Source organism: Mytilus galloprovincialis, chromosome 8 (genome assembly GCF_965363235.1).
Source record: "Mytilus galloprovincialis chromosome 8, xbMytGall1.hap1.1, whole genome shotgun sequence".
Lineage (NCBI taxonomy): Eukaryota > Metazoa > Mollusca > Bivalvia > Mytilida > Mytilidae > Mytilus > Mytilus galloprovincialis.
In genome coordinates this window covers 88,750,559-88,771,927 of record NC_134845.1, presented here as the reverse complement: position 1 = coordinate 88,771,927, position 21,369 = coordinate 88,750,559, and the positions used below count along the sequence as shown (strand labels likewise).

The 21,369-nt window shown below is 32.3% G+C and overlaps 1 protein-coding gene and 1 long non-coding RNA gene across 5 annotated transcripts in view; both read left to right on the top strand.

Annotated features, from left to right (window-relative positions):
- Window positions 1–8,857: 8,857 nt before the first annotated feature.
- LOC143042780 (uncharacterized) lies at window positions 8,858–10,881 on the top strand. The gene is made up of 2 exons (XR_012968123.1): window positions 8,858–9,247; window positions 10,405–10,881. It is a non-coding gene; the product is annotated as an uncharacterized LOC143042780 (long non-coding RNA).
- A 3,981-nt stretch (window positions 10,882–14,862) lies between these two features.
- Window positions 14,863–21,369, top strand: part of LOC143042779 (uncharacterized) — a 30,386-nt gene continuing 23,879 nt past the window's right edge. Inside the window, exon 1 of one of the 4 annotated variants that reach the window (XM_076215237.1) lies at window positions 14,863–15,120. In XM_076215237.1, the coding sequence (XP_076071352.1) occupies window positions 15,057–15,120 (64 nt within the window). In that variant the 5' untranslated portion in view covers window positions 14,863–15,056. Of the gene's footprint in view, window positions 15,121–18,330; window positions 18,457–21,369 lie in introns of those variants that run through there. The other 3 variants (XM_076215238.1, XM_076215239.1, XM_076215240.1) reach the window with 3 other exon arrangements.

Sequence of the window (21,369 nt, the reverse complement as noted above, 5' to 3'; positions counted from 1 at the left end):
GATACTCTTTACTTTAACAACAAATTTTGGACAAAACATAATGACGATTTCTTTCGTGAAAAAGAATTGTTTGTGAAAACAAAACTTGCTGAGAAAAAAGTAGAGTCTGACATAACAGATAAAGATGTACCGTCAAAGTTAACACCAGAGGAGATGTCTATGTTTTACCGACAATTTCTAAATGAAAACTTTCGTAAGAATGTGAAATACAATGGAGAATGGTACAAAAGAAACTTTTCATTATTTGCTTTATCGTTGAGAGTTTTCTTCGAAAGAATGAAATTTGAACTACTGAATAAAGTTAAGAAATGATGACATAGATTGAGACACTATGCATAGCTTTTCATTGTATTACAGTGTTTGTTTTTTAAATACTTACCTGACATTTATAATATATAAAGTCTTTGAAACTGAAAGGTGGGGGAGTATATTTTCAAGTGAAGTACACTGTACATGTACATGTACACATTCTGAGACCAATAAGAAATAAGTATAAGGCAGGTGTGACCTGTCAAAGGGAATGAAGTCCACTCTGTATGGATTATTTGTTGAATTCAAGCATAGTTTCAGAATCTGTTGAAAAAGAAACCGAAATACAGAATTGCTTCCGATGCTGGTCTAGCTGTCATGCTTGTTGTAAGGGATCGTTTACAACGTAAACAGAGAAACTCTATCATCAAGTAAAGTTTTTTTCATTTCAAAGAATAATTAAAATGAAACTGTTATCATGGTTATTATGCTCCTCCCTAATTTACAAGACTGAACCGAGACCAAAAGGAATAAAGAAATTTCTGTAAAAATGAATTCGAACTTGAAGAAGTTAAAAATTAAAAAGTTAACAATTAGATGCATCTTCTACTGTCACTGACTGTAAAATAGGACTTCATCTGCATAAAAACATGATAAACTTCATGTATTTTTTTTTGTATTTTGATCTCCTTGCATCATGTGCATTGCCTTAACCATGTTAACCATGTTAACATTTAATTCTAACATGTCTAAAGTAAATTATAAGTAGTATGACTGTGAGGTATTTCAAATTTTGATATTTTGTGTGCATTTATCATGTTTATAATGTAAACACATTATATACACACCATACATGTACATATAGACATTTTTTGTAAATACTAACTTACAAAAATGACAAGTTCAAATGTATATATATTTATTTTATTTTTGTATACATGGTATATGAACATGATGAACAAACAATTGAAAATTTAAATGTAGAATTATTTCTTATCTGCTTATAGAATGAACCTTTACATTGTGCACGGTGAACCTAAAAAACTGTATTTATTATTATTATAGAAAAATAAGGAGATGTGGTATAAATTATGATTGTCAATGCAACTATCCACACAGTTCAAATGAATTGTACTTGGATGTAAGCAATTATAGACAACCGTACAATTTACACAGCCTTCAACAATGAGGAAACCCATACTCTAGTCTACAGTCAACTATAAAATGCCAAGATATGAATAATAATATGAAACAATTCAATTGACAAAAAATGATTGAGACAACTAACTTTTTTTTTAATAAGACAATTTACCGAAAAATAGATATGACAATCATGATTCAAATCTATAACAACCACTGAATGTCATTGACTGGTACAAGCTTCTGACTAGGGACAGGCACATAAAGAATTTTGCTTGGTTAAAAATGTTTGTCAATCGTCCCCTAACCATTAGACAGTGGTGCTTCAGCACAAAATAAGAACAAATCCTAACAACAAAATACATACTAAGTACAGATCTGAGAGTATCCTCACTCAGTTACCGACAGCTAGTTCAAAGCCAATAACAACTAAGAAAAAAAATGTAAATGTATCAGACTCTGAGACTAATACATTTATCCAATCCATCAATACATATCCAACATCCAATAGATCTAATGTAAAAAAGTTATTAATCATGTTAATAGTCAGAGAATAAACATGATCTTGTGCAATGCCAAAATATAGGTATCGACATAAGTACTGTAAAAGTACATATACCTTTCAAACTGATGTGGAAAGGTAACACCAGGTCAGCAAAAGCTTCATTTTGAAGCCCAGGTGGTCATGTGGTCTAGTGCACCGCTTACAGTGCAGGCGATTTGGTGTCACGATACATGTATCTCAGTAGCATGGGTTCAAATCCCAGCGAGGGAAGATCTAACATTGTTGGGTTGATGATTAGGTACATGTACATGTATCTGGTTTAATTTGCTGATAACAACATGAACAGATCTGAATCAATATTTATACCAATAAAACAATATTCAAAGATTTAATTACAGTGTTGAATTGGTCATGTACCACATGTAGGTAACCTTTAAGAATTAGTTTATTTTAAGGTTTAATAAGTTTCCCCGGATCTTATTTAAATTTCCTGCATTTTTATGCTATGAATTATGATTTTCCAAAATCCTTTTTAAAAATATAGGAAAATAATCAGAAGTGATCGCTACATGTACATTGTATATACATTTTTGCTTTCTAAATCGCTGACATGAGGTAAATTTAATGTACAAAAAAATGTATATGAAATTTAAAAATTCATGCAAGTCTCAGACATGTCAAAAATTGTTTCAGTATATAACGAATGTATGAAAAAAAACCCATGTAAATCTATTTTAAAGTAGGAAGCTTTCATGTTGTTAGATATAGAAATAAGAAGATGTGGTGTAATTGCCCGTGAGACAAGAGATCAAATGACACAGAAATTAACAACTATACATTGTAGGTAAAAATGAGCAAAACCCATACAGTATTATATAGTCAGCTTTTTGATATACAGCAAAGAATTACAACCACTTCATTACAGGCTCCTGACTTGGAACAGGCACAAACAGTGTGTTTCGGGCCAGGGATTAAATATGCGAGTAGGGGTCCAACCCTCCCCTTATCTTGGACAGTGGAGTAACACTAATACAGCATATTAACAAAATGTAAAAATAAGTCGAAAAGATTTAACTCCACAGATTTATTCAAAGCAGAAAATGAAGTACCAAAATTTCAGACCAGATGTGTCAGAGTATTTATATACATACCTACAATAAAAATAGAAAATATTCATGATATTAATTAGAAATAGGTACATGTATACATGTACATGTCAGCCTGGCAAGTATTATCTAACCTTGACTTGTTTTTGTGGTTCATTGGTCAATTTTAAGTTTTGGAGTTTTAGTCTGTATCTCAGATACCAGTCATTCCTATGGTTGCTAGTCATTGGGCAAATACCAGTAAAAATGGTTTGGTCCAATGCATTGATATGCATTTCTGGATGAAATTAATTGACCAGTAACTTTTTTAATTTTGTTCAAATAATATGTATCAATGTCCTGTAAAAAAGTAAAAAAGTATCTGGTCCAGTTAAGAAGAATGTTTACTGATCTTTACTGGACCGAATGTCTAGTTGATTTATGAAAGTCTTAGGTATTAATGAGATACTATAAGCAAAATAGATTAATTTTGGTGTATGGAAAAGAATGTGAAATATGATACATATCTATCTGGCAGATTTATTTTTACCATGACCTTTTTCATGGTTCATTGGAAAAAAAATAAAGGTTTTGTGGCTTGACCTTTTCTTAGATACCATAAGCCATGAATAGCACAATTACATTTGGTGTACATGTATGGAATAGTTGTAAGGTGTATATGTCTGTCTAGCATGTTTTATCTGACCTTAACTCGTTTACATGGTTTATTGGTTATTGCTAGAGGCGGATTTACATGTAGAAAGAGGGGGCGGGCTCAATTTTCTAGAAAAAAAATGGTTGACTATATAGAGAATCACTGAAGCATAATCAGAGCGGCCCCCTCTAAGGCTGTCAGTGGGTCCCCACTTATGAATGTACCCTTAGCGTTACGTAGTACGTTTTCAAAGTTATGTCTGTTTCACAGATAATATGGGTAATAGGTTGACGTATGGAATGATTGCGTCAATATGCATGGTGTCAGTGACTTGTTTTCTGACAGGGTTCATCTGACCTTGACCTAATTTAAAGATTCATTGGTCAATGTTCAGATTTTTCCAAACCTGTTTTTTTTTTTGCAGAAGGCTCGACATAGGGATAGTGACCCAGTGGTGACGTTAGCTAACTTCCTAAACGCTTTGGATTTAAGAAAGCGAGTGACCAAGATGCTTCATACTTTGTACATATATGCCTTAAGTTATGAGTTTCCGTCTGTCATTTGACCATTGTCCTTAACCTCATTTTTATGGTTCAGTGACTACATGATTTTTTTCTTCTTATTATATTATGAGTAAAAGGATGACTATTTTTAGTCTATGCATACCATGCAAGGTCCTTATGTCCGTCAGACAGTTCTCATTTGACCTTGATCTCATTTCATGAGTCATTGAAAAAAGTTAAATTTTCGTGGTCAAGTCAATATATTAGATGCTATATATATAACCAATAGGTCTGCTTTACTTCGTGTATGGAATGATTCTAAGGTGTAACTGTCCAACTGGCACGTGTCATCTGACCTTGACCTCATCTTCATGGTTCAGTGGTCAGTAAAGTATTTGTGTTTTGGTCTTTTTTTGTTCGTATACTGTATGCAATACATGTAGGTCAATTATATTTTGTGTATGAAAATATTTTATGATGTACAAGTCAGTCTGGCTGATTTTATTTGACCTTACCCTATGTTCATGGTTCATTGCTCAGTTTCAAGTTTTTGTCTGCTTTTCTTAAACTGTAATCAGTAGATCAACTATATTTTGTATGGAAGGATTATAAGGTATACGTTTGTCTTGCAGGGTATCATCTGACCTTGACCTCATTTTCATGGTTCATTGGTCGATGATAAGTTTTCTTGGTTACGTCTGTTTCTTAGAAACTATAAACAATAGGGCAACTATATTTGGTGTATTGGATGGCATCATGCTTTACAGATGTACAATGCATGTTTTTCTCTATGGTTTATCTGACCTGGACCTCAATTTCTTGGATTATGTTGAATTTATGTAATACTTGTAGCAAAGCTTTATATTAAGAACTATCAACATAAAATCAATGGAATTGTTTTAAAATATTTAGTAAATGGCATGATTGTAAAGTTTGCATGTCTGTCTGGAAGGATTCGACTGACCTTGACCTCATTTACATAATTTTTTGATATTGTTAAGTTTATGGAATACTTGTAGTAAAACCCTCTTATTACAGACGCTAGTCTTCGCTATACGAGGGTAACTCTTGTGGGTCAAAAAATATGGTATTTGATTGGTTTGTAATGATTGTTTAAAGAGGTCACTTTCTTATGAAATTTTGTCTCTGACAAGTCCTATGTTATTAGATCCGTAGTTAGTAGTTGTATCACTACTGTAGTATATCCGAATATGTACATGTAAAACCATACATGAATTATATTTTGTGGTATTATGTTGAATATGAATTAATTTCCGTTTGATCTTGATATCACAAATGATTCAACGGGGTGCATAAAGGTTAAATAGAACGACCGAAATAAGTAAATGTTATAAGTGTAAGTCATTCGAGTACAGGACACAAAAGGTTACTGGTTTAGCGCATATTGAGTATATATAATATATATACAAATATAATTTCATATATTTGGAACTGCATCATTTTATGTTTTTGCTTGTAAATTTCTATTGCACAAACATTTTATACTATACGTGTAGCAACATGGTTCAGAGTCACTGAGTGTACATCGTTAGACTGAAAACTTGCTTTATTTAACCTGCGTTGTATAAGGCGAAAGCCGGTCGAGTTACCACTCGAATCCGTCTGTCCGAAACGAAAATAGTCCATGGTCTTAATGCTGATAGCAAGGGAATGATTCTAGGGTGAAGCCAGTGCCAAACAATCTGAATTTTATAGAAGCAATAGGTGATATTTCTATGTTTGTTTAATGTTCAGTAGCAAATATTTCATGCATATCAAGTACTAGAACATCATCAACAATAAACCGAGCAGGAGGAGGGATCTAAGTACAAATTATAGAATTGGTTAAGCATGTTAAAGGGAGGGTACATTCGAACCTAAATATAACGTAGCAAACTTGCTGCAAGAGCCTTTTCAGGTACATGTTGGTTTACCTCATTCTCTACTTCTTTAAGAAAAGGCTTAATAAACAACCTGTATCCAATCATATCTTATCTTATTTAAAAAAGGATGATAAATGTATCTGATTTAAAATTCCATATTTTGCGCAAAGAATCAGCATATATAGAAGAACAAGCAGAATATGTCTGCAGATGCCCCCATTCGGCATGGACTAGCGCTTTGGATGCATGGGAAATTCAGGTTTACTATATTCTATATCGTACATCACGCTTGGCGTCATTTTATACTGGCTTTACAACAACTAAACTTTTCATTGCAGTTTTATCTATTTACAAGGAGGAGCCGTTTTCAGATTTTTACATAAACCTATAGCGTACTAGTATATTAAAGTTGAACTACTTCTTTCAATTCGTCTTAAGTTTGCAGGGAAACATACTTGTGTAGATCTTTAACGAAAGAGAAGTAAAAACTAGTGAACCGTATACATGTACTACTAGTATGCTACGAAATAATAATTTCACATTTTGGTAAACCAATATAGCGAGGAATTGTTGCATTGCCTCTGTATAGAAACTACGCCACTGATGAAGCAGAGAAAAACAAATTTAAACATCCAATGATTACAAAATGTACAGATTTTAAACATGGTAATATTCGAGTCAACGCGTACAACGTTTTCATGCGCACATGGCTTATGGACGATATAAAAAAATCAACAAGGATAAAAAAAAAACTTAATTCAAATAGTTTGGGGGTGGGGGTCAAGATTGCTGCAAGTTTTGTTTAATTGACATCAATTTTACATATATCCTTATTGGCCAATCAATTTTTCCCAAATTAAGCAGTAACGAGGGGGGTTGGGGGTTAGTGAAAAAACTATATGGGTCATTTTCAAAAAATGTCGAATTTTCAGTACACCCATGCTAAAATTTTTATTTCTAATGGAAATTTCAGTTGTAATGGTTTAAATGAAAGCTTGTCGGATTTGCGATTCAGAACATTAATAATAAACACACCTTACATCTATTTTGATAAGATTAAAGTGCATTAAGGCCGATTTTGGGGGTATTTGTGTGCGTACATTGTCAGAAAAAACACATTTCAAACGATTTTTTTCCGATTTTCTGATCGCCTTGATATCTGCAAAAGGGACTTTCTAAGAACTTTAATTATAATTCTAACGAAAAATCGTAGCTTCTTTATCATTGTATGTAACAAATTATCTACAAACTAAGTTCAATCAGCGTACAGGAGGTTCATGTCTATCCTGTTACCGCTACTTAAATCAGTCGTTAAATTATTCTCCCTATGAATATTGAATCAGTCAGTGTTGATTTCAAAAATGCAAAGTAATCTTTACATTTAAAACGCCTCGTTTCTTGAACGACAGTGTAGAGAAAAGAAATTTAAAGACATTTAGTGAAAAAAATAGAGCGTACTTTTTTTCATGTCTATGCTGTTACCAACCATTTTGATTAATTACACTAACATAATGGGTGTAAAAAGTGCAATAACGTGTTGGAAACCAAATTCACAATAGAAAACCATAATCACTTCACCAAAGGGAGTAGTTATTTCACAACAGCAATCAAAAACGAAGAAATTTGTCTATCCTGTTACTATGGTTGCTATGGTTACAGTAACAGGATAGACAATTATAGACAAAAACGTCGTTAATTTTTTTATCTTAACATGTAGGTGGAAAACGAATGAAATATTTCATTGTTTGAACTCATCTTAAGGTTATAACGTCTTAATCTTCCCAATTAAGCATTTGCAGGTGCAATACTAATATCGGTAACAGGATAGACAAAAAGGTAACAGGATAGACTTTTATATAGTGATATATCAGAAACGTACGTTCCTGTTACCAAAGAAATAAAGAGAAAAGTAAATTAACTTATAAGGGATTTGCTTGATGTTGGGTTTATTTGAAAGGGTGAAAAAAGGCCATACAATATACATTGCTATCTTAGACTTGCATTACTGGTGGTAATTTTTACAACCTTTGAAAACCAATTTTTAGAGCCATTTTTCAGTACAACCTAGAAAATTGGCAAATAATAATTATTTTACAGAATGAATATATATAGAAGTTTATTCTCTTGAAACCCATCTAATTGGTAACGTAAAACAAGCTTAACATTTTATCTAAACCTTTTCTTAATAACCCAAAATTTCTTTTGAAAATGGTGACAGGATAGACAAAGTATTGTACCACCGATCAAAAAATGTTTCAAGATATTCTTGTATGACATCATTAAGATTGCATCTTTTAATATGTTGTTCTTAAAGTACTGTTTGTTTTGATTTGCTTATGTAGAGGGTTGTTTGAATAAGTAACTTTTAATAAATTTTCAATTTCAAAATTCGACATTTTTTGAAAATGACCCATATGCATTAAGTTTTTTTATCCTACATTGAACTTTTGATGTCGTCCCTTACGGCGTCAATTATCAAGAATAAGATAAGATAAGAATTTTATAAATCTAATCAAGAACCCATAAAGGGCATCATTTTACAACACAATATGATTGGAAAAAGCAAAACAGAAAACTAATACCATACTTTAACGTTATGGACAGGATCAGAGACTAACACAAGAATACAACACACAGCTTTAGAAGAGAAAATTATTAAATTTTTTAATGTTCTTCAAGTAAATATTTGTGTGAAAACGTCTATCGGAAAAAACCCATCTCGAACATATTATCCCTTATGACATGATAGCTATCATCTTAACAGGAAACAAAACACTTAACGAAAAAACTTATATCATGCTATATATGAGACAGCTACTTGACCCTGAGCGTGGTACATTTGTAATATATACATATAATTAAACACTTGCTCATAATTGTAACCTAATAGATCTATTTTCTTACACATCTTTATTTCGTTCAACATATTTTATGGATGGAAATTCAGGTCAAATCAAATGGTTACGAAGTACCAGATACAAGGAAAAGCGTTCCTCATATTTATTCGGCTTTAAATGAACATTCTAACGGAATATATACTTATATTGAACCAAAACTAAACATCAAATCAAAACGAAAATGGAAGAAAAGACTTCGACTTTGTGTTTTATTCTTTTTGGGGCTACTTGTAGGTAGTGGTGTAACAGTAGCTGGATTCTTAATTTTCAGACCCTCCATTACTACATCACCGAGTGTTAATCATTATGACAATTTTGAGTCACCTTCAGGTAAGTAAAAAGATAGTTGATGTTACTTTCAAATTCTTCACTATTTTTATAGACTTTTAATGTATTTGAGCTTTACGCGTCATATAGACACAGGGGTTGACCCAGCCATTTTTAAAAGGGTTCTAACCATAAGTCCCCTTTCAAAAGCATGAATCTTAAAAATGGGAGGTCCATTCCCCAGAACCTCCTTTTAATCCGTCACTGTAGACACCTGCGTAATGTAACGTTGAAACCCTTATATTTTTTTGTCTCAATTTTCTAAATACTGTCTCATTGAATGAAGCCCCACTTCTCCCTTTTTGTCTCGCCTGCGATGCAATCACGAAAACGAGACATTGCGATCCTACATTCCGGCAATTCTTAAATCCAGTCAGTCTGTTAATGTTTTTAGACTTTATATTGAATAACTGTACGAGTATACATGTATAGGCTGTCAACACTGAGGTGTATGTGTTTTAAAGTTTTTTCTTTTCTCCAAGCACTATGTGGCTTTGTCCACCAATAAATAAAACTGACCGCAACGAAATTAATAACCAATTATAGTGCTAAATACGGCATAAACAAACTAAAATCGACCAAATTACATGTACATACTAGTACTAAACTGTTAGAAATTTAATTAAAAAATATATGAATAAAGTCAAATCTAAAAAGTTTCGATATATATTTAATTAATTTGAACAGATATATATGCGCAAATGCTTTATAAAATTGCGCGCAATCGTATTCCGTTCATTTGTAAATGTTTTGTTTTTTTAATTAAATTAATTTAAAGACCTTCAACATTTTGTCATTGACAATCATCTTTTGACAATTTCATGTCCATGTATAGCCTCCCATAAAGCAAAAAAAAAAAAAAAAAAAGCACTGTATATGAAGATCTTATATGCATGGAACTGTCACAATGTACAACAATTCAAAAGAGAAACCAACGGCCTTATTTATACTACAGAAATAATGCCATAAAAATCAAATATGAAACCAACGACAACTTGAGTTTGAAACAAAATAATATTAAAAAAGTGCATGTAGGAAATTTATCAATTCGAGTCTGACTTGCAAATTTTATTTTTTACAATTAATATTTGTCTTTACAGTGTTCACAGTTTAGAACAAACCTGTCGATACTACATTATACATTTATTTTAAACTTTCAGGTAACAAAACCTTTACAACACCAGAAAAGTACGAGTTTAGAATGGTGAGATGTGAAATAGGAAACTTTCCTTTTAAACAACAGTTTCTCTCATTTAGTGTCAAATCCTGCTCCAATGTTTATCTTGTTTTGACATCAGAATATGACGACGAAGGTCCGTTAATAGAAATAGCCATTGGACTAAATGGCAACACGAGGTCCGCCATTCGAACTGAAAAACGCGGGACAAATATCGTGACCTTCACAAGGTCATTTCTAAATTGCAAAAGGTTTACTGGTTTCTGGATCAGTTGGAAAAACCAGATAATTCAAGTCGGAATGGGACTCAAAGAAAATAACAGAGAGTTTATGATGATGATGGATGATCGTAAACTTAAAATTGTAAATATTGGAATCAGCACCGGACGTGGAACAACCGGTGTATGGTTATTTGAGAAACCTTAAAATAAGTCTGTTTTATTAAAAGGCTGGTTTATAAGCCTGACTTGATTGCTTTTTCCCCTATTATAGTATTTCTAGTTAGGCCAAACAAAAATAATAAGCTAATCTTTTTTTAAAGATTTTACTGAAACCAGGGACTTTCTATACTAGTATAGAAAGTCCCTTCTGAAATCAAATATACATAGGCACTATCACAGAATAACAGACATTGCAATAAAACAAGTGTCAATATTTCTTCTTTTTCTATTGTATCGAGAATTACCAGCATTATAGTGTAACAGTCTCCAAGATGCGTGGAATATTTTTTTTTATTACAGCAAGACTGATCATACCGTTTAAAATAGAAATCTGTTTACATATCGACATGAATGATTTCAACTCGAGCTCGCATGATTGAAGCCGTGGCGCAAAAACTGGTATTTGCTGTTTCTCCGCTAAGCATACGAAGTTTTGGATTGAAATTAAAGACTTGATGTCAGAATGATATCTTTATGTAACTGTAACAGTTTAGTTACCGGTTACTTACTCATTAAGATAAAACCCCAGCTTAGCTTCTCAGTCTTAGACTAAAATAAATACAAAACAAGGGGTGTCATGATTGCTTCCCGTAAACATGTTCTTCGGGAAGTTAAACAGCTGAGCTAATCACCATTTTACCATACTATTTACATTTGTATAGCTGATTTGCATGGTTACTTATCTGACAAAATCATACACGTATGTCGATACATATATGTATATCATCACAACCAATGTAGTATTTATCGATGGACGCATATATCAAACACACAAAATAACCGATTATCGATGAATATCAAATGCAGATATACATGTATCATTTTATATCAAAGACAAAAGTAAAATCACAAAAATACTGAACTCAGAGGAAAATCAATTCGGAAAGTCCATAATCACATGGCAAAATCAAATAACAAAACGCATCAAAAACGAAGGGACAAGAACTGTCATATTCCTGACTTGGTACCAACAGTTTCAAATGTAGAAAATGGTGGATTGAACCTGGTTTTATAGCTAGCTACAAATGTAGCGGTGACCGTTTTTGTCGAGCTTGACATAGAGATAGTGATCCGGCCGCGGCTACTATTGCGGCGTTAGCTAAATTCTTAAAAGCTTAATATTTTAGAAGATGGAAGATCTGGATGCTTCATACTTTGTATATAGATGCTTCATGTTACGAAGTTTCCGTCTGTCACATGTCCATTGTCCTTGGCCTCATTTTCATGGTTCAGTGACTACTTGAACAAAAAGTTAATACTTTTTGTAATGTTAATTTCTCTCTTATTATGAGTAATAGGATAATATAAAGAAGATGTGGTATGATTGCCAATGAGACAACTTTCCGCAAGAGACCAAAATGACACAGAAATTAACAATTATAGGTAACCGTACGGCCTTCAACAATGAGCAAAGCCCATACCGCATAGTCAGCTATAAAAGGCCCCGAAATGACAATGTAAAACAATTCAAACGAGAAAACTAACGGCTCTATTTATATAAAAAATAAATGAACGAAAAACAAACATGTAACACATAAACAAACGACAACCACTGGATTACAGGCTCCTGACTTGGGACAGGCACATACATACATAGTGTGGCGGGGTTAATCATGTTAGCGGGATCCCAACCATCCCCCTAACCTGGGACATTGGTATAACTACAACATAAGAACGAACTATAAAAATCAGTTGAATAGGGCTTAACTCATCAGATGGACAAAAATAAAAGTGGATATGGCCGGTAACTTGTACATCCCAACAGCAAAACGACACCGGGAACAGATCTAAGAGCACTTGCAGTTAATTGAAAGCTAGTTCTTAGCCATTAACAACCAATTAAAAAAAATCATGCATCTTAGACTAAATTATCAATCTGTACACATCCAACATCCAATGGATTGAGTGTAAAGACGCCATAAACAGTCAGAGAAAAAACATGAACTTGTGCAATGCCAAGATATAGGTATCGACAGATTGTAGATCCATGAATGTGTATGTATATAAAATACTAGTTATATTTAATTTGACTTTAATTTACTGATAACATAATCAATATTTATACCAATAAAACAATATTCAATGATCTTATTACAGTGTTGACTGATTGGTAACCTTTTAGAATAAGTTTATTTAAAGGAGCGATAAGTTTGCCAGGGTCTATATTTCATATGTGCGTACTTTGCATGGTCATAATGTCCGTCACTTGATCTCGACCTCATAACTTCATGGATCAGTGAATAAGGTTAAGTTTTGGTGGTCAAGTCCATATCTCGGATACTATAAGTAATAGGGCTAGTATATTCGGTGTATGGAAGGATTGTTCTTGTGTACATGTCCAACTGGCAGGTGTCATCTGACCTTGACCTCATTTTTATGGTTCAATAGTTAAAGTTAAGTTTTTGTGATTTGGTCTTCTTTTCTTATACTGTATGCAATAGGTATACTATATTTGATGTATGGAATCTTTGTAATGTGTACATGTCCAACGGACATGTGTCATCTGACCTTGACCTCATTTTCATAGATCAGTGATCAAAGTTAAGTTTTTGAGTTTTTGGTGTTTTTTTCTAATACTATATGCAATAGGTCAACTATAATTTGTGTATGGAGATATTTTATGATGTACATGTCATTCTCGCAGGTTTTATTAGACCTTGGTATTGTTATCACGGTCATTGCTCAGTGTTAAGTTTTTGTGTTTTGGTCTGTTTTTCTTAAAGTTTAAGGTCAACTATATTTTTTGTATGGAAGAATTGTAAGCTGAACATGTCTGCTTTGCATGGTTCACTTGTCAATGTTTAGTTTTCTTTCATAAATCTGTTTCTAAGAAACTATACAATGCAATAGGTCAACTATATTAAGTTATTGAATGATTGTAAGGTGTACATGTATTTCTTGTTTGGATTATATGACCATGACCTCATTTTCTTGAATCATTTTAAGATTATGTGATAGTTGTAGTAAAGCTTTATATTTAGGACTATCAACATTATATCAATGATGAGTAAAGAATGCGAGACATTTCAGCGTGTGCACTCTTGTTTAACACACATATGTAGCGGTTATTCTTGAGAAAAAAAACCTGACATGTAAGTGGTGATCGTTGAATATAAAAGATGTACGTTTGTAGTGGTGTTAGATTAATGACAGTCATAAATATGCAGCGGTGATCGTTTAATATCATAGTCTTTGGAGTGGTGATAACAGTCATATGCTGCGGATATCGTGAATAATAATTCTAAGCGGCGATCATTGAAATATTTAAAAAAAAAAACACGTTTCATAAAAAAGGATTACATGTCACCAGTGCCCGTAATTTTTAAAAAACATGTATATGACTAAGAACTACTTTTGATGCTATTGGCTTTAAGGATTATAAGGTATTAACGATCATACAACGTAATTTCATTTTAAAATAGTTCCATTATTTACACTGTGTAACGGTATATTAGACCCCTTGTATCTTCCAAATCAAACGTATTTACTTCGTAAACTTATTCAAAGATATCAAATACTTTGGCTTTCATCAGTTTTGAAATATGATAATAGTAATGGACTGACTAAAATAAAGAAAAAAGAGAATCCATGTTTTATTTTCTGACCGGAAAGACCATTAATATATGAAATTTTGATGAAAGTACAGATAATAATTTAAATGCATCAAATATTGACAAAAGAACGATGTATAACATTAATGCTAATATAAGTATATACCGTACAATTTATGTCCACATTAAAATATATTCCTAAATTGTTTTTAATGGACCTACTTTACGAGAAAATTCAGTTGAAAAAAGTGAAATCGATTACTTATGTAAATCAATGCGGTGATCCGTTTCATTTTGATTTGAAATGAAATAACAACAAATTTTAATCATATAACATAAATATTATCACAAATTATAAATGACTGATCGACATTTTATTATCCTTTAATATATAGGTTATAAATTAGAATCTAATAAAATCATGTTTAAATTTTCCTCATTATAACAGCTGACGTACGTTCTTCAGTCGGGATCCGGAAAATTACTATTTTGGTCATTTTTTATATTTATGCACTTTGGTGTTTTATGAAACAATAATATTTGAGGATTAAAATCCGTATGCGAAGCGCGTGTTCATCACTTAAGATTTTACGAGAAATGAGGATTGCCACTTGAAAAATATTTAGGAAGAATATTAAAAAAAAATGGAGGAATACACTTCTTTAATCACAGAATTGAAGAATGAAAGAGAAGATAGTGATGTATCACGTAAGTTTTCTATATAAGTTACATTTATATATATTTCTTAGTAATGTCTGTACATGTACTTTTCTTCTCAATATACGCGATCTCATTTGTATAGATCGAAGATAGTCCTACATTATTCAATTTGTTTACATTTTCTACTGATATTTAAAAATAAAATATAGAATGATGTGGCAAGTTGATAATTAAATAAAAAATATTTTAAAAAATAAGTTAAAGCAAATATCGATATCAGAAATAAATAGAAAAGAAAATAATGCCTCTCTGCCACGGTGTAATATGTAAATAGAACTAAGGTCAAAGATACAAGTAAATCGTAAGGTACGTTTATTTGTTACAGCCATTCAATTTTGAGTTGAACTATAAAAATACATCCGGATGTGTACGCAATTTAATAGAAATAAACAATATCATAGCAAACAATAAAGTAAAGAAGGGGCTTATATGTTTCATTACACCGATGCACACAATTTTGAAACTTGGTAGAACAGTGGGCGACTACAAAGATCTTCATACATGTTTAGTTTAACTTTTAAATTACAATTTTTGATTTAAATTGAAAAAAATCTCATCACTCTTTTGAATATCTTTCCAACTTTTTGCCGTCGTCTGTAGTATTTGTTGCGTATTGTTATGCGTTTACCTTTCTACCTTTCTACATTGGCTAGAGGTATAGGGGGAGGGTTGAGATCTCATAAACCTGTTTAAACCCGCTGCAATTTTGCGCCTGTTCCAAGTCAGGAGCCTCTGGCCTTTGACGGACGCCTACGGGTACGGGTACGGGAGTTTCTCGCTACATTGAAGACCCATTGGTTGCCTTCGGCTGTTTTCTGCTCTATGATCGGGTTGTTGTCGCTTTAACACATTCCCCATTTCTTTTCTCAATTTTATGTTCATATTAAAAAATCAACTAAAGGATGTTCGCTACTCTGTTTCAAAATAACATGCTTTTTAAAAGATCGTTATAAATTGATAGTATACGAATAAAGAAGTTAAAGGAGCAGACATTAATAAGGATCATTGTGCTTGTTTTCGAGATATTCAATGTAAGCCATCGGAAATTTGGCGGGAAATGATTCACACCTTTAAAATAGGCAAGTTTTTTATTTCCAAAACTAAGAAAAATAACAAGTTTTTGAATAATAGCTTTTTAAACTACTGTATACTGTATATGTCATAAAATTATGAAAAGAAAAGTAGGGGTTAGTGGGCAATTTTTTTTTCAATGGCACTACATGTAAAAAAACACCAGATTCTGAATATCTCACAAACATAGCCTGGGGTCCTGGCTACTGATTTGCTCGACGCAGTATGATTGGGCCAGTTATCCAGGCTATCACAAACATTCAAAAACAAGAGAAGCGAACATCATTAATGTGTTTCTTATTTGTGTTGTCTGATACGCATCATTAACATAAAAAAATCCAGCCATTATCAAACGGGGGGAGGGGGTTTCTAACCCAGGACAAAGGGACAAAGGTCGTCCAAAAAGGTGGGGTTCCAACCCCTGGACTCCTCCTGGTTCCGCGCCTGATGTTTGATAATAGTGTAACCTTAATTGACACCAAATTTATACCAAACACGAATAAATTAAAATGTTAACAACCATTTCATATTAAAAAAATAAACACTGGTCATGCAAAATTATGCGGACATAAGGCCAAATAATTAACCAGTTGCTATCTGACATTTCAATGCCTTGAAGTTCGAAGCTGGGTTGTAAACATGATTTAGGAACTTCTCATTCCTATTTGTATAAATTGTGTCTTGAGCCTCGTTTTCGAAGTTTCTTAGGAGTAAGCCATGTTGTCATATGACCATCACTTGTGCGATATCGTAAGTTCTAAGTTATTTTTTAAAGGCTCTCAAGTTAGGAGGAATCCAAAAATATACCGTTAAATTAAGACATCAAGTCATGTCTTGAAATGGTTTCATGATATACACTGTCTCATAAAATTTTTCTATCACAATTGTCTTTTGTTTTGCTTCATTCAGCATTTTGAGGGCTTTTAGACAGTTATTATACTAGGTCGTGTCATGAAGACGTTCTGTTTATGAATTCAGATAAATAAAACATCGAACCTCGTTGACCAAATTACCTTTCTATATCTATATCTGTATTGGGTCTTATACCATTGGCACTCTTCGAAGGTCATCTCCATGGTTAGTTTAGATTGCGACCAGTCTTAAATATACATAATAATGATTCCATGCATTGTTGATTGTTTTATTCGGGTTTTTGTTATTTTTATATGAGTGTTAGACTGTTAGTATATATTTATCAAATTTGAGAATCTGAGTCAGTTGGTTATTCAATAACTATGCATTTGCCAGCTAATGGTCCTTTAGAACGTAAATATAACTTCGTTTATATAATCCTAAACCCGTAATCATTAGAAGTACATCAAGCTAGACAGCTTTGATTTATTATAGGTCTAAGATATATCATAGGATTGTTTAGTGATAGTCCAAAAGTCCATTATACTATATATCTTACCACAGGGCAGATATGTAACCAAGAGTTCCAAATGCTGTTGAAATCATTCCTTTGTGAATTATACAGACGCAATCAGGACTGAGTTGGTGGATTGTTACAGAATATTTTTTTTAACAAATGACAACGGATATGTTTTCGTTAGTACATTCCCGCCCCCTGTTTTTCTAAAGTGACCTAAACTAGACTAATCGCCAGGTTTAAACTAACATGAGAAACATATCTGCGTACCATTCCTGAACATCTTAGATCACCCCCAAGTTTTTGATCGGGTTCGTGTTGCTCAGACTTTTGTTTCTATGTGGTGATTTGTTTGTTGGTCTTTTTCTTATTTTAATCGTTGCGTTGTTAATCTATTTTAACTTGTGAGTTTGATATCTTCCGAATCTCTTTTACCACATTTTTTAGGATTATATCGAGGCACATGGCAGTTTCTTGTAGTTGTATAACTTGTCTAAATACAAAGACTAGATAAGATTAACGGATTTCTGGAAATTAATCCCATCGAAAATATGCTTAATCGTTTATTGAAATGTAAAACCGCCTACATTAAGTAAACTCGTAGACAGTGGTCAAAACATCAAATAACAAAATATGTCATTAAACACAGGTCGCATTGTGTGACAATGCATGTTGATTGGTAAAACTTCAGTTGTTGACTGTGATCCTTTTAATTACTTATACGAAAATAAATCTTTAAGAATAAAACCCTTGTATTTCTTAAGTAGCATAGAATTAATTTTGATCTTAATGCGTTAAATAACTAACCATAAAACAAACCGTATTATGACGAATACTGACATAAATAACTTTAAAACTTTGGATGTAGCCGCATGTTATCGGAGGTATAGTTCATTTTATGTATTTCTATTCGACAATTTACATTTTATTACAATTAAATAGTTTGTCAAAGTTATGGTGTACTGACATCCTGGTACGAAAAGTATAGAAACGATTTAGTATTTGGTCATATTTTGGGTTAATTCTGAATTTAAAATGGGTTAATTTTTCTACGAAGTACGTAATTCATCCGATTAAGTAGGTAACCTGAACAATCGTAACATTTAATGTCCGATCTACTCTAAACTGGTGTATGTACTGTTATAGCACTAGGAATAAATAACAGACAGACCGAGATATGTTAGTACCCTTAAAGCATTCTTTTTGGTCGTAAAATATCAGAGAAAATTCGATCTAATTAATATATATAGATCTCTGATATAGTAATGCTCTTATGCCGAATTACGATAGATAGGAGAAAATTTAGACTAGTAACTTCAAATTTCTACAAAGATAAAAGCCCTCAAACCCCCATTAATCTAAATGGAAGTGTTGCTTAACTTTTTGGTATTGTAAAAGTTGAAATCCATGGAAGTTTGGTAACGTCAAGCTGCAAATATTGCAAGAGTGAACATTATATACAGATTTTTTTACGTAGCAACGATACCAAAGACTAAGTCTTCTCAACATAGCGTTTGCTCTGTGTATATGGTGTAGGTCTCATTGGGGTCTAAGTGAGCGTGACGCGGGATTGCCGATTTTTTTGTAAGCGTGACACGTGAAAGTCAAATTATTGTGCCGTGAAAACGGGAAATGAAGTCTAGCGGGACACGGGAAATAAAAAAAAATGAGAATTGCTTACGTACATAGTGTAAGCGAAATACGGGAATCTGACAAAACAGCAAGCGGGATCCGGGATCAGAACCCCCAATAAGACCCCCTATGGTGGGACAGCAGTAATTTTATTTCTAAATTTGAAATTAAACTTATTTGTCCACAGGGATTGTTGGTACTGGTACAAAAATGAAAATTTTGATTATGATAAAGGAAAAAAAAAAAACATTCATTAAATTTTCAAATAGGATTCTAATGAAAAATATGATACCTTAAAGATATTTAACAAATTATTCGATTAAAAAGCACTTGTTAAAAATATGTAAACACTTTCATATTTCAGATCCGGCATGTTTAACTGATATAATTACTTAAAAGTACTCTTGCTAATAATTGAAACACCTTTTTAACTTTAAAGTTTTATTTTATTTAAAATTCAGTTTATAATTTCAATTACCATAATCAAATCAAGATTAACTGTAAGAGTAAATAAATGTTATAGGATATGAAATACAAACCAAATATATAACTGCACGAAAATATAGAATAACTAAATTGCAAAACGACTTTAAATGTGCAAGCCTTAACGTGTGGGGAATTTAATCCACTGGGCATGAAAATCATTTAGTAAAATTTGTAATATGAAGATACCTTGAATTAATTTTATTCATAAGTTTCCGATTTTATAGCCTAACACTTATACGTTGAATTTATACCAGTCACAAACAAATCTTTTATCTGTATCAATTTGAAAGTTCGCCTTTTAAGGATTTTGTATGAAAGACGTCTTCATGGAATGTCTATATTTTATCGATTATATAATTTCCGCGAATCGCCCCCTAAAATAATAAAATGATTCGATGTAATTTAATGACACTGTAATAATCAACAATACAGTTTAACACCTTCAAGTTTGAAGATTAAATCTATTCGATCCTTAATATGGAATTTTTTTCGAAAAATAAATATTAAAAATTAGAAAAATAATATGGAAGGAAATATGAGGAAATTATATAAATGAACCCTTTAAAAGTTTAATGGTGAACATAATTTTGTACCTTAGATGGCCCCTGAAAAACAAACGAAATCTAAATAAAGGAAAGACGAAAGGCAGTTTTTATGAATACAATCTAATAGTTTAGAACGTATGCTTGTTTTCTTGTTGGACGAACTTGTCTCTGAAAACACCGAAATGGTAACAAAATTGGTCTACTAGTATTTAGAATTATAATGTGTAGCCCGCTTTCTGAATAACAGCCCGTCGGCATCTTTCCGCCAATCCGTCAAACACAATTTAAGGGTTGCTTGTTTCCCCTTTGCAATAGCCCAAGATTTACATAAGTGCAGGGACAATATTACCACATTTTACAAAGAACACATGTTCGTATATTATATCGTGGTTATAATATATAAGTAAAGGTTGCACTCGAAATCGATTTTTCTGTTATACTAGATATACCCCCACTTGCTTCCCTTTTAACAAAAGTCAATTGTTTAAAGTCATTTAGAAAATGTGATCTATTATTTTTTTTACTTTATTAAGAATTGATCGTTGTTTTTTATGAATAGCACAGCTTTATATCACGAAAGCTGACTATATAAATGTCATGGTTTTTAAGTAATATAAAAATTCAATTGATAAAGTAAACTTTCTAAGTTAATTAATTTGACCCGAGTAAGTGGGAAGTTGACAAACTATTATTAATAAGTGACATTATTTTACGATACAGAAAACTTTCTGGGTTAATGAATTTTGACCGGAGTAAATGGGAAATTGACAAAAAATAGAATATATATATATACGATAAAGGTCAGCGCATATATACTGCCGATTCTCGAGTTTTAAGGGGTCAGTTTTCGCTAGTGAACGAAACATTTATTTTCACTCTGTTTGTACCGTAAGTATTGACTATTTTAAAACTAATATATATATATATATAAAAGAAGATGTAGTATGATTGCCAATGAGACAACTATCCACAAAAGACCAAAATAACACAGACATTAACAACTATAGGTCACCGTACGGCCTTCAACAATGAGCAAAGCCCATACCGCATAGTGAGCTATAAAAGGCCCCGATAAGACAATGTAAAACAATTCAAACGAGAAAACTAACGGCCTTATTTATGTAAAAAAATGAA